Raw genomic sequence first — 15449 nt, forward strand, 5'->3', positions numbered from 1 at the left:
CCGGGCAAAAGCGAACTTGAAGAACAAGGGATAAGAAGAATAGCGTGATGATCCGAGTTTAGATGATTGTGAGCTGTCTATGTTAGAGTTGAGTTCAAAGACATGATCATGTTATAGCTACTTGTTCCAAGACTTGTTGGTGATCTAATTGTTGTCTTGTTGATGTATATAGGATTGGAAATGATGTTGTAATCCTTTAGATAACATGATGTAGCTTAAACTTTATGGAATAACAATGCTTCTTGCATGTTTTGAGAGCCTTGATTATTATGATTGTAAGGCCTTGTTATGATCTAGTTCCATCTATTGTATGGCATGTTTGAATGCATGTTAGTGGTTAACATTGTTTAGATCATATTCTAGCTAAAACTAGATGAAAATAGATGGAAGAACTCGGTTATGACAGCAACCATGTCTGATCTTTTTTCTTCTGGAATTGTGCTCGCTCGATCGGGCAATTCCTACCGATCGAGCGAGGCTATTATGTTCTGAACAGAAACATGAGCAATTGTGCTCGCTCGATCGGTAGAAAATGATCGATCGAGCGAGGCCAATGTTACTCTCACCTGAGAGTTGGGCCTTTGTGCTCGCTCGATCGGTAGCTTTTTACCGATCAAGCGAGGTGCTCTGATTTAAAAAAAAAAAAAAAATTTGCTTTGTTTAGTCTTTGATTCCTTGACTATTAATTATGATGATTTGATTAAATGAGAGATTAGAACTCGGGCCATCACAAAAGGTCTAATTGAATCTTTGATTGTTTCTATCGTGAATTCTCTGTTGCTAGTTACAGGTTCAACTAGAGGTGGAAATTCCAAAGTCTGTTACTTGTTTCAAAGTCGGGACAAAATCTTTGAATTCTTTTGTTATAGAATTGAGGTGCGATTCGTTGAAATCGTGTTGCCTTTCATACATAAGATTCATATCATTTTTTATGAAAGTCATGAAATTTTTTGAAATGATAATGGCGTTGTTGATTTTATTTTATTTAATTTTCTGTTTTTTGCGTTCTTATATTTTAACGTTTTTTTACGCTAAGTTTTCTATTTTTTTTTTTTAGTTTTACAAGCCCGATCTAACAATATTTTAAAATATTTTATATTCTAATAACTGAATGGGTCCTAGTCCACCTCCTAAAATATGACATTCTTAATACATTCTATTATAATTATCTTCTATCGTAGTTGGAAATTCAAAATCTCAAAATGACGGTACTTAGACATCGAAAACTAATTTAATCTGACTTGCTCATTCAATTGAAAATGGTAGAGTTTACTCTTATGCTAAAATATCATTGTTTTCTCATAGTATAATTTGCTAGAAGGAAATCAAAATTCTATCACTAATTTAAAATCTCAAAGTGGAACTAAACACTACATGAAATCTTAAAACACAAGAAAATGCCAAATAATAAAATATTACTTATAAAATTAAAATATCAATTTAGTGGTGAGGTAAAAAATTTTATCCATCTTTCAACGTAATCAATCATTAATCGAATAATATTTATTAGGCTACATTCTATATTCAGTTTCAATAATAGTAAATCAAAATTAATTTCATAAATTTATCTCAAGTTTTTCATATATTGGCCTTTGGCGCCTAGATTTTTTTTTTTCCTTTTTAAAAATCATTTTTCCACGTTAGAAGGGTATTTTATGATCTTTCAAGGTATTTTTGATATTTTTAAAATATTTAATGAATATATTTTCAATTTTGACATCAAGAACGGAAGTAACGACTCACATCAATCGGTTTAGCTATCTATTACATATATATGTTATTATTTTTTCACAAGAGCTATTTTTATGAAACTAATGAAATTTTATGAAATGATAAAGGCGTTGTTGATTTTATTTCATTTCATTTTCTGTTTTTGCGTTCTTTTTTTTAACGCTTCTTTTTTTTATGCTAAGTTTTCTATTTCTTTTTTTTAGTCTTACAAGCCCAGTCCAACAATATTTTAAAATATTATATATTCCAATAACCCAAAGGGTCCTAGTCCAACTCCTAAAATAAGACATTCTTAATAAGTTCTGTTATAATTATCTTCTATCGTAGTTGGAAATCCAAAATCTCAAAATGACGGTACCTAGTCATCGAAAGCTAATTTATTCAGACTTGCTCATTCAATTGAAAATGATAGAGTTTACTCTTATGCTAATATATCATTGTTTCCTCATAATATAATTTTCTAGAAGGAAATCAAAATTTTATCACTAATTGAAAATCTCAAATTGGAACTGAACACTACATGAAATCTTAAAACACAAGATAACGCCCAATAATAAAATATTACTTATAAAATTAAAATATCAATTTAGTGGCGAGGTAAAAACTTTTATCCACCTTTCAACGTAATCAATCATTAATCGCATAATATTTATTATGCTACATTCTATATTCAGTTTCTACAATAGTAAATCAAAAACCGATTTCAGAAATTTATCTCAAGCTATTTATATATTGGTCTTGTCCAAAACTATAAATAATTTGTCACTCATCAAACCAATTTTCATCTTAAGTCGAAATCTTAGGTTAATTCATAACTTATGAAACGCCCTAGAACTACTAAATGCGGAAAAACTTTTTTATTTTTTTTTATACTATACTATATACATATACGCCCATACATATATGTATAAACTTTAAAAATAATATTACAAATAATAACTCGCTTAATAAAATAATAAACATTTATTTGATAAAATCTTGAGTCGTGCAATAGATAAAATAATGTATATAATGAAAATTTATAACTTATGTCTACTAAAATCATGAAAAATCAATAAGTATTCATAACCACTGAAAACATAAAAATATCCTGAATATATAACTCATGCATAAATAAAATCCTAGCGAGACGGTCACGGGGCCACTGCCATGCTCGCTCATACGTCCTCGCCACCGGTAGGAGCTACATCATACTCACCTGCACCATATAAGCGTAGTGAGCCTAGGGGCTCAACATGTCTAATCCTTTATATCAAGGTTAAAAATAATGCATCACGTAGATACTAATACATATACATGTACATGATCATGCATGGAAACATTTTCATAACATAAACGCTGAATCATGAATCATAAACATAACATAACTTTCTTCATCATACATAACATAATTGAGCATGTCCTAAACATAAAAACTGAGTATGGTCATATCCATGAATGTGACTAATAACTGTGCCGACTGATCAGTCTAAAGAACCATCGTACGTGGCGGTGGATAAATCCACCTCTATGCTGGTAGTAAACTACCTCTGTGCCAGTGGTAAAACCCACTTCTATGCCGGTAGTAGAACTACCTCTGTGTCAGTGGTAAAACCCACTTCTATGCTGTCACATCACTTCAATTTCCATAAAAATATTTTTCATGCTCAATTCTTAATCATAAACACATCATAAAATATTTCATGTATGCATGCACTTAAAATATGTTCGTAATATATATTTAATTAATTTTAATAATAAATATACTTTTACCTAAAATAGACTTCATGCATAAAAATAATTAAATATATATTCCGGACTTAGTTTATTTTCATGGGTTGGTCCAGACTGCTGGTCTCTCTACTAAACCCCTTAACTGACTTAAAGCCTGTTAACTAACTTAAAGCCCATAATTAAATAACTAATTTTAAAAATTATAATTTTTACTAAAATAAAATACTTAAATGTTATTGGGCTTAAATAAAAATATTTAGGCCCAATAACTAATTAATTCATAAAAATTCCTAGACTGGCCCAATAAAATCACTGACTAGCCCAAAAATTCCGATGGGCCCACGTGCCCATAGAATTATTGGGTTAACTTAAAAATAATTTAAAAATCCCAAATAAAATTAATTGGAGGCCCAAATAATTTTCTAACTAATTAAATGGCCCAAACAACCAATTAAATCATTAAATATTTTAAAATTAAAATACTCGAGCCCGGCCCACCTAGCCCAGACCCGAACCTGCCTGACCCGACCCTAGACCCTACTGACCCGACCCACTACCCTGACCCGACCCGGAACCACCCAGAATCCCCCCTACCCGACGCCCCCCTCTCCTTGCCCTTGGCTGCGCGAGCAGCAGCCCTTTAGGGGCTGCTGCCGCCTCGCTCCGGCCGCCCCTGGCCGGAGCGCCGCCGGCAGGACCTTCCCAGGGTCCTGCCGGTTCGAACCCAGCCTTGGCTCGGCTGGGTCATGGCCTAGCATGACCAGCCGAGCCCCCCTTCCACTAAACCCTAAACTGCCGCCTCCCATGACCAAACCTTGCACCAGCTTGTACCCAGCCGTGAACCAGCCTGAACCCCTGGACCCAGCTCGACCCTAGGAAACCTAGGACACCCCTTGACCGAGCCACCACCTCTGGACCGAACCATGCAAGGCACAAAACGATTTATGATCATGAATTCACCAAAACATGCAACAATTCCTTCATACTTGCAATATATCCGAACCATGGCTAATAAATTCTGAAACAAAAATCTCCCTTATGCATAATAGCTTATATGGTGTTAAAGAAATGAGTTAGACATGCCTTTAATAATTATTGGATAACGATTGATGCGTTTACGGGACTCCGGGACGACGAACGGACCGAAAACCTTCAAAGGTGGAGCTTGGTTGGATCGGCTATGGAGTTTTCTGCCAAGGAAGATGATGGAGGCGTGAAGGAGAGGGTGGAAGAAAAAGTTATCGGCTCAATCATATAGTGGTAGGGTAGGTTTAGGTTTTAAATAAATTAAATAGAATTAAAATAGAATATTAATTAATATAATATAGTTAGGTAGATAATATGACATAAAATATAAATTTTTAAACTAATAAAATTAATAATGAATCTGATATTAAACCAAAATCCCGAAATAATATCTTTGGGAATTTTTAAATATTAATAAAAGTCAATAAAATGACTTATTTTGACTAAAAATCAACTATTAAATAAATATATAATTAAATACTAAAATTTTCTTGACAAAATACCTTAAAATATTATTTTAAGGCTCGTAAAACTCATAAAATATTTTTGGCTAAATATTTTGGTATCTCGTCCGTCCACGGTCCCGTCTACGCGATCAAAACCAATTAATTTCCATAAATCACAAAAATCACTAATTTTGGGTTAAATGCTAAAATAACTTAAATCATGCATATAAATCACATAATAACACATAAATTCATTTAACCCTTATTTTAAAATTAATTTCTCCTAATTATGCATGCGAATTTACGTATTAAAATTTCCGGGTGTTACAACTTACATGAACACTTCCATATATAAAATATTTTCAAGACTTAGTTCTATAAAGATACCAATCCAGAAAATTCAAGAAGCACATCTAAGATAAATAAGACATTTCTCTAATACCAAGTACCTATGAAAACCTTGTTTCGTAACTGATATATTTTTACGTTGTTTTTTTTACACACACATACATATAAACCTGATAGAAAAAATATATAATTACCCACTGCATAAGCCTCAACCCGTCTCATTGTACAACTTTCGATTTCAGCAGCCACCTGACATGTATTCGATTTGAAAATGGTGATTAAAATGGTAGATACAGCTTGGTCACCGTAAAATACTTACATAAATTTTTTACATTCACCTAACCATTGCACGAAACCAGTCAATGAACCTCTTATTGTGGGCATCTTGTATCCATCTTTCATCTTTCTATTTGTTTGAGTTCAGAATGGTTTTATGTTCACTATGGAAATATTTTTGTATAATATTTTTTAGACAGTAGATATTGGCAATTACATATGTGCATAATTATACATTAATGTAGTAAACTTACATTATGTAGGGAGATACTTCTTCCATATTTTCTAGCACAGTCAAAAGTGCTTGTATCAATTTTGGCACTGTAATTGGTGGTTTGAATGCTAAGAAGCCTGGAAAATTTGATTTGGGGTGATTGAGGAACCCCAACAAGATCAAATCCGTCGAAGCTAAAATACCTAGCTGGACTGGAGTAGCAATTGAACTCGCTGGAAAACTCGTCGAAAAGGGACTAGAATGAGTAGAAAAGGGGGACTGGCTTCGCTTGATTTAAAACCTCGAATACAACTGTTGTGAAAAATATTCGTAAGTGTACGAGTGTCAAGTTTTAATATAGTGAAAAATAGAGTGTCGATCCCACATGGATTAAAATGAAAATATTCAGTGCTTGTAATTAAAATAGTCCAAACTTTATCTTGAAAATAAATAATTGAGAATTTTGCATAAAAATAAAATAATCAAACGAGTTCTAATAGCATGCACATAACTTTCAGATAAATATCAATCAGAGAAAAATTTTCTAGAGGTTTAGATTTCACCTGGTTTCAACAACAATCATTAATCCTAATTAATTTAGTTTCATGAATTCCAGTCAATTAATAGCCAAAAACACTTAAGTTTATTATTTTCCTCTCCCGAGCAACAAATAATTTTTATCAACTACAATTCAATTCCAATATCCCTATTAAAAATCTACTTGCAGTGATCTATCACAAAATAATTTTCTTTTTTCAAAGCTCTGTTAAAATTATACACTCTCCCGAGCTATATAAATAATTAACAGTGTATTTTCTATTGGTCCTATTCAAAATCTCCTCTCCCGAGTGCCAGATATCAAATAAATATAACAATTCAATTCTTGATCAGATAATTGAAAAGACAATCAATTCTAGAAAAACAATTAATCTAGAAGAAACTCAATTCAATAAAATCAAAAATTAATGAAAGCGTCTACACCAGGTTCCATATGACCTCTAGAATCTAAAAAATTAGTTCATGATTAAAAATATATAAACATAATTCATGTTTATGAATCTAAACATCAATTCCAATTTAATAAGGATTTATTTTGTTTTGACTTGTCTATTATTGGTGCAATAGATTCATGATAGCAGAAAGCTTATTATATGATCACCTCTGTATTAGAAAAGAGATTGTGTGAATTGAATTGAAAAATGGAACTATTGTTTCGATGAACTGAAACAGAAGATGATTTTGTTCGTATTGAATTATCTGTTTATGTTGCATGGTAGATGATGATGCAATATTCGAATACAGATTAGTAGAAGAATTGGTGATAAGAAGCGATTAAATTAGATCAGTAAGAACATAATGTGCAATTGAATATGATGATGATATAGAATCTCGAATTAAGATTCCGTGATTTCGGGTTGATATGTGATGTTTGAATACAGAAGTATGCCGAAATAAGTATATTCAATGCACTAGATATGTTCATGATCTAAACCAGAATGGAAAGATATGTCGATGAGTAGAGATGACAGATATATTTCAGTAAGATTCTTGACTTTAGTTTAAGTTGTAAACTGGAATTTATCAGAAAATTGATGAGTTTATGAATTGAATACTGTTTTTGAGGTTTACAAAATAGATGATGATATGAAAATCAGTTACAGATGAGTCTTTTATTTGATTCTACTGAAGTTATTACATCATAAAATCATGATTTTTGAAATTCTTGATATTGATTTCGAGGTTTTGGTACCGACCTCAATCGATTTTGATTGACTCTTATTCTTTTATAGAGTCTGATTTGATCTAGTCGTCTTGAGTTGAGATGCTAGTGAGTTGTTTTCACTTAGCATATTGTTATTCATATTATTGTTTTGTGGATGACCTTGACTTAAGTGAGTTTTCCTGATTATGAATTTCAAGACTTACTGATTGGTTGATGTATACATTCAGTATATTATAATATTTTTGGACTCGTAACTGATAGAATTTCCAATTGAGATTTGGGAAATTGAACGAAGAAAAGAGATGAATGCGTGATTGATTGATCTTTTGAATTTATGTGCTTGAAGTATCGAGATAGATACGAAAACAGTCAGAATTGCTGTAATCCAAATTAAGTGAGAATTGATTTGGAAGGATTAAAGCACATTGAGATGAGATCACGTTATTAGAATTTAATTGAGAAATAGAAATGAAGAATGAAACAGGCATTCGATCAATTAATTTCAGATTATGTGTATTCTGGTTTGAATATTCAGATGAATTTATGACCAATCGGAATGATTTTTGATTGAAAGCAATCCAGAACTGTTTAGAAGATGAAAGAAACACAGAAAGTAACTGAAGTGATGAGAATTCAGTAAAGAATGCCAGATGAATATATGAATTGAAGCCTCAGGTCATAATAAATGAATTATATTATGATTGATTATTTGATTGTGCCTGATATTTCTGAAAAGAAATATTAAAATTTGAAGAATTGCACAGTAATGAATTCAATATTCATTCGATAATTGTTTTATCAGACGATGAAAAAAATAGAAGTAACAGAATTAGTACGTTTTCGAAGTTAAACGTACAGAGAGTTTTCGATGAATTTGAAAATCGTTGACCAGATGAGTTCAGTGATAGTTTAAATACTCCAGAATTGTTACGAGGTTGTGATTTGAAAGAATATTTTGCGAAATTACCAAGATGAAACAGTTTATGTGAAGTAAACAGGTGGTAGTTATGAACAGATTGATTGAAATTACTGGATACGATAATTTGTCTATATGATCAAATCACTTAATTGTGATTAGATTCGTTGTAAGACGAACAGTAAGCCAAGAAATAATATTTCATATTGAAACCTTGGGTTTACTATTATATTGTAATACAGATGATTCGAAGATTTGAGTACTTTTTGAGGTAAAGGTACAATATGTTATCCTTGAATTGAAAGAATATTCAGAAAAGATGAATCGAAGTTCGAGAATGAACTTTATCTGACATGATACTGATTATCAACAGCTCTGAATACTTTGAAGTCTGCAAATACAGCATATATTCTGATTGATAGATAGTCCGAATAGACTAATCAGATTTGTAGAATACACTGTATGAGATATGAATAACAGCTATCTTTTCAGATCTGTGAAGAAGAAAGAGATATGATGAAATTACAGGAATGATTAAAATCTATTGTCAGGATTAAGACTTTAGATTTATTCGATTGAATGTGGCATCGATTGATTGATTGATGTTTAGAGAGTTGGTTATATGTGATTGCATTATACCATTTGTCGATTGATGGATTATCTGAGTTGATTTTCCAGTTAATGAGACTATTCTCAGAACTTTAATACCTGATTCGGTATTACTTGACTTGATGTGTTGCCACTTGATGATTATACTTCCTGTAACAGCTAATGAGTCGATTTTAAGATAATGTTGAGATAATGATATGATGAAAAGAAATCGGATTTCTTTGTGTTGGAATGATACTACTGAAGTATATGAAGATCAGACATGATTTGTTAACAGCAGATCAGATTTGATTTGAGAGACACAAAGATGATGAATATGAATCTGTATGGAATGAAAGCAGAGAAGAAGAAATAAAATTAGTATTGAATGATAAATATAACTTTTGAAGCTGAAACTGAATAGTTACGCAGAAAAGTATTCTTGAAACATCATTCAATTCCGAATAGTGAAACAGAGCAGAGTTGTTTTACAGATTCAGAATATGAATGAGAATATTGATTTTGAAACGATGAACTGAATGATAGTGTAGACTTGATTTATGTTTTATACTCTGTATAGAATGATATAAAGAAAGAATCAAGTCGTCACCAAAGCTGAATTGCACTGAATGACATGTCAGACGGAATTGATGATTGTATTGACCGAATGTATTCTTTTCAGCTGAATAAGTTCAATATCTAAGTGAGAGTGAAAGAAGTATCAGTAGATTCTTCGTATGTACTTTATTCAGATGAGAGAGATATTGACGAGATTCTGAGTTAAGTCGATTATTCGACAAATCCTTGATTGAAGAAAGAAACAGCTCAGAACAAAGTCGTTTCAATGACTTAAAGTGCAACTGAATAGATACTGATTACAAGAGAATAGAAGCAGATTCGAAGTAATAATCTGACAAGAGATTGAAAGAGGAAGTGAGATACGAAATGCAGAGTGGATGATTGAAGTGAGAATCACTTCAGATAATCATTCAGTCTATTAGATTTGATATTCTGGATGAATACGATTTCGAGGACGAAATCATTTCTTAGAGGAGAGGAATTGTAAGGCCCAAAAATATTAAATTATTAATTATGGAATTTGAGAATTAAATTTCATATTAAGGGCTAATATTGATTTGAGAAGTTATGGAAATGATAGATTTAATTTCCGAGACAAAAATATTTCATTTGAGAATTTACGGATTTTGAGAATTAAATTCCGAGAATTCTTAAATTAAAAGAATAAATATTCGATTTGAATATTTATGGAATTTGAGATTAAATTCCATATTTCGGAAATTAAAGAAGATTAATTTTGAAGATACAACCCGATTAGGGACTGATTTTCACATATCGAAGTTTGAAGGGCTAAAGTGCAAAAGGCCGGGATTATTTAATTAATCTGAATTTAATTTATTTTAATCCAAATATATTTAATTTGGGAATATGTAGAGTTTCGATTTTAATTTTAATATTCTTAAATTATTTTGGATTGAAAAGGAATTAAAAAAAAGGCCGAGGACTGAATTGCAATTTACGAAAATTCAGGGACTAGATTGCAATATTGATTGAACATATCTGATTTTAATTCACATTATCAGCATGTCAAAGTGTATAGTGTATGTTAATTTCAGAATTTTGAGAACAGAGTGTCGAAGACTTTTCCTTTTCTTTTGATTTCCAATTTTCGAAACCCCGTAACTTTTGATCCGCTCGTCCGTTTTCAATTCCGAAAGATGTTCTGGAATCCTTGCAACGAGGGCTTTGATTTGATGTAAGTATTTTGTTCTCTCGGCATGTTTTGAAGAACGAAATATGGCAGAGATCAGATTATGAAACTGAAACGCCCTAGAACTACTAAATGCGGAAAAACTTTTTTTTTTTTTATACTATACTATATACATATACGCCCATACATATATGTATAAACTTTAAAAATAATATTACAAATAATAACTCGCTTAATAAAATAATAAACATTTATTTGATAAAATCTTGAGTCATGCAATAGATAAAATAATGTCTATAATGAAAATTTATAACTTATGTCTACTAAAATCATGAAAAATCAATAAGTAATCATAACCACTGAAAACATAAAAATATCCTGAATAAATAACTCATGCATAAATAAAACTCTAGCGAGACGGTCACGGGGCCACTGCCATGCTCGCTCATACGTCCTCGCCACCGGTAGGAGCTACATCATACTCACCTGCACCATATAAGCGTAGTGAGCCTAGGGGCTCAACATGTCTAATCCTTTATATCAAGGTTAAAAATAATGCATCACGTAGATACTAATACATATACATGTACATGATCATGCATGGAAACATTTTTCATATCATAAATGCTGAATCATAAATCATAAACATAACATAACTTTCTTCATCATACATAACATAATTGAGCATGTCATAAACATAAAAACTGTGTATGGTCATATCCATGAATGTGACTAATAACTGTGCCGACTGATCAGTCTAAAGAACCATCGTACGTGGCGGTGGATAAATCCACCTCTATGCTGGTAGTAAACTACCTCTGTGCCAGTGGTAAAACCCACTTCTATGCCGGTAGTAGAACTACCTCTGTGTCAGTGGTAAAACCCACTTCTATGCTGTCACATCACTTCAATTTCCATAAAAATATTTTTCATGCTCAATTCTTAATCATAAACACGTCATAAAATATTTCATGTATGCATGCACTTAAAATATGTCCGTAATATATATTTAATTAATTTTAATAATAAATATACTTTTACTTAAAATAGACTTCATGCATAAAAATAATTAAATATATATTCCGGACTTAGTTTATTTTCATGGGTTGGTCCAGACTGCTGGTCACTCACTCTAAGCCCATTAAACTTAAATAAAAGCTCAATAATCATATCTTAGCCCGAATAACTTAATTAAACTTAATTGGGCCTAAATAAAAATATTTAAGCCATTAACTTAATTAAACCCAATAAAATTCTAGACTGGCCAAAAAAATACACTGACTGGCCCAATGGGCCCAAAAACCCAAAGACTGGCCCAATAATTCCCATGGGCTCCCAAGACCATAAAATTAATTGGATTGATTTAAATAAATTATTTGAAGCCCAAATAAAATTATTTAGTGACCCAAATAATTTTATTCCTAATTAATTAGCCCAAAAACTTAATTAAAACATAAGTCACTTAAAAATTAAAATACTCGAGCCCGGCCCACCTAGCCCGGACCCGGACCTACCTGACCCGACCCTAGACCCTAATGACCCGACCCGGAACCCCAAGACCCGGCCCAGACCCAGCCCCGACTCACATCCCGATTCCCCTTCCCTTACTCTCTCCGCTGCGCGAGCAGCAGGCTTTGCAGCCTGTTTCTGGACATCTCCGGCCACCCAATGGCCGGAAATCTATCATAACTAGCTAGCACACTTCGAGACCTATCCAAAAAGCTAAGAATCAGCCCAATCCATCGACTATGGAGTGAGAACGAAGCTTTGCAACCCAGCCCTTCTGCACTAGCGCGCAGACGCGAGCAGCTGCGGAAAAACAGTTCGTTCTCGAAGCTCCGACCACGAAAGACCATGAAACCTCTTGCAAAAACATAGAAAACTTCAAGACGTTTCCATAAAGCCAAAAACCAGCCAAAACGGAATCCTAACGAAGGAGAACGAACCGCTGCAAGTTCGCCTATCCTGGGCTCGCGTGCAGCTGGAGCAGTCCCAGCGTTTTGCTTCGTGCCGATGACTCAGACCACCAAAGGCCACGAAACCAGTCCTCAATCTTAGACAACATCCTAATCTTTCAAACCCAACAAACCTCACCCAAAATAATGGCCTGAGGAAGGAGAACGAAGTATTCTTCCTCAGGACCCTAATCTGCGTGAGCTGTGCAACAGAAATGGAAGGCTTCGACTTGGACCCCTCCAGCCTCAAACCGACCACACTACTCGACCCTAGGGACCCTAGGACACCCCTTGACCAAGCCCTTAGCCCTGGACCGAACCATGCTAGGCAAAAACATGAGTTATGATCATGAATTCTCATATACATGCATCAAACATCAAAAATTTGCATAAATTCGAAATACTTATGAAAATTCTGAACAAGAACAATCATGCATGAATAATAGCTCATATGGTGGCCAAAGAAAAGTTTTAGACATGCCTTTAAATTATTGAAGAAGAATATCGCGTCTACGAGTTTCCGGAACGACGAACGGACCAAAATTCTTCAAGGAATGAAGCTCGAATGATCGGCTATGGAGGTTGTTTTCTCTGAACGTGAGAATGGGGTGTGTGAGGGAGATGAGTGTCGGCTGAATAATTTGTAGTGGGTGGTGGGGTTTGGGGTAGGTTTAGGTTTTTAAATTAATTTATGTATAATAGATATTAACTAATTAATATAGATAATATATTATAGAAAATATAATTAAAACTCTCTAATAAAAATAATAATCTGATAAGATAACTCCAAATCTCGAAATTATTAAATAGGCTAATTTTAAAAATTAATAAAAGTCAATAAAGAGACTAATTTTTGCTAAAAATAAACCCTTAAATAAATATATAATTAAATACTAAAATTTTCTTGACAAAATACCTTAAAATGTTATTTTAAGGCTCATAAAACTCATAAAATATTTTTGGCTAAATATTTTGGTATCTCGTCCGTCCACGGTCCCGCCTACGCGATCAAAACCAATTAATTTCCATAAATCACAAAAATCACTAATTTTGGGTTAAATGCTAAAATAACTTAAATCATGCATATAAATCACATAAATTCATTTAACCCTTATTTTAAAATTAATTTCTCCTAATTATGCATGCGAATTTACGTATTAAAATTTTCGGGTGTTACAATTCTCCCCCCCTTAAATTGAATTTCGTCCTCGAAATCCGACGGATCAAATTCTAATAACGAAGTTCTTCAAAAATCCAATTCGCCAAACTCATTATCACATATCTAGTTCCCAAGTTTTTGGTATCCCAAAAGTAATGCTTCTGCTGCGCACTCTGATAAACAAAATATTTTTAACTTCGCCAAAGTTCCCTTAAAAGAATAGGTTAGGGCATACCGGAGATTAAAGAGGTGTTTGGGTCTGCCCCGGCTGCTTGCATGACAAACACCCTCCCGGTGGTGTTCTTCTTCCTTGGACAATTTATGGACATGTGCCCCGGCTCCTTGCAATGGAAACACACATTCGACCCACTCAGGCACAGACCCGAATGTGGTTTCTGACACTTCGGGCAAAGTGGTACTCCTCCTGCCTTAGGGGCCCCGCCCCTCTGTTGCTGCTGCTGCTGACCCTGCTGATTCTGCTGGTTAAGGTCCTTAGATGGCCCTGTGTACTGTTTCTTCGTGGGTGGCTGCGAAGATGGTTGATAAGATTCCAGCTGGAGCTGTCTCTTACGCTGCTGTTCCTTCTGGATCTCTCTCCGACCCTCCTCAGAACGCAAGGCTCTACTCACTGCAGACTCGTATGTAAAGACGTCTGCCATACGCACATCATGCCTGATCTCAGCCTTCAGGCCCTCCACAAACTGTCGCAGCTTCTCCTGCGGACTGTCAGCAATCATGGGCACAAAGCGACAGCCCCTCTCAAACTGGCTCACATACTCCACAACAGACCTGTCCCCCTGACGGAGACTCATGAACTCCCGGATCATGCGGCTGCGCACATCCTCAGTAAAGTACTTGGCGTAGAAGATACGCCTAAACTCCGTCCACGTCAGTGTGGGCAAGTGAACTCCCCTAACTGCACCCTCCCACCAAAGGGCTGCATCCCCTCTCATCATGTACGTCGCACAGTTCACCCTGTCGGTGTCTGTGATCCCCATGTAATCAAAGATGGACTCAAGAGAGCGAATCCATCCCTCAGCCACCAAAGGATCGGTGGTCCCAGCAAACTCCTTAGGTCCCTTCTTCTGGAACCTCTCAGCCACGTCCTCCTCATGGGATAGTCTGGGACGTGCAGCCTGCTGCTCCAACAGAGCAGTAATCCCTGCCATCATCGTAGCACTGGCCTGTTCCAGTGCTGTCATAGGGTTCTGCGGAGGTGGCGGTGGAGGTGGAGGTCTTCCGCGTCTATTCATCTGTCTGGGAGGCATTCTGTACCACCACATATTTCTTTACGTAAATCGCAATGCATAACTAAGGGTTTCAAAAGTCTTACTGAACATGAAATACTTAAAATTAATACATATGCTCCTTCTAAATCTTATTAAAACATTTAAAACTTACAGACCAGTAGCAGGATTTCTGAGCTTCACGTGGCAGATGGACACCCTCCGAGGACCGTGCTCTGATACCAAATGAAACGCCCTAGAACTACTAAATGCGGAAAAACTTTTTTTTTTTTATACTATACTATATACATATACGCCCATACATATATGTATAAACTTTAAAAATAATATTACAAATAATAACTCGCTTAATAAAATAATAAACATTTATTTGATAAA

At 34.2% G+C, this 15449-nt stretch overlaps 1 protein-coding gene across 1 annotated transcript; it reads right to left on the minus strand.

The window, feature by feature from the left end:
* Positions 1-10902: 10902 nt before the first annotated feature.
* On the minus strand, positions 10903-15246 carry LOC140885139 (uncharacterized). The gene is made up of 3 exons (XM_073292073.1): positions 15226-15246; positions 14060-15093; positions 10903-11196 (listed from the first exon to the last, which is right to left on the minus strand). The coding sequence occupies exons 2-3, from the start codon at positions 15090-15092 to the stop codon at positions 11156-11158; spliced, it is 1074 nt and encodes a 357-aa protein (XP_073148174.1). The 5' UTR covers position 15093; positions 15226-15246; the 3' UTR covers positions 10903-11155.
* Positions 15247-15449: the final 203 nt, after the last annotated feature.

This window comes from Henckelia pumila, chromosome 2 (genome assembly GCF_033568475.1).
Source record: "Henckelia pumila isolate YLH828 chromosome 2, ASM3356847v2, whole genome shotgun sequence".
Lineage (NCBI taxonomy): Eukaryota > Viridiplantae > Streptophyta > Magnoliopsida > Lamiales > Gesneriaceae > Henckelia > Henckelia pumila.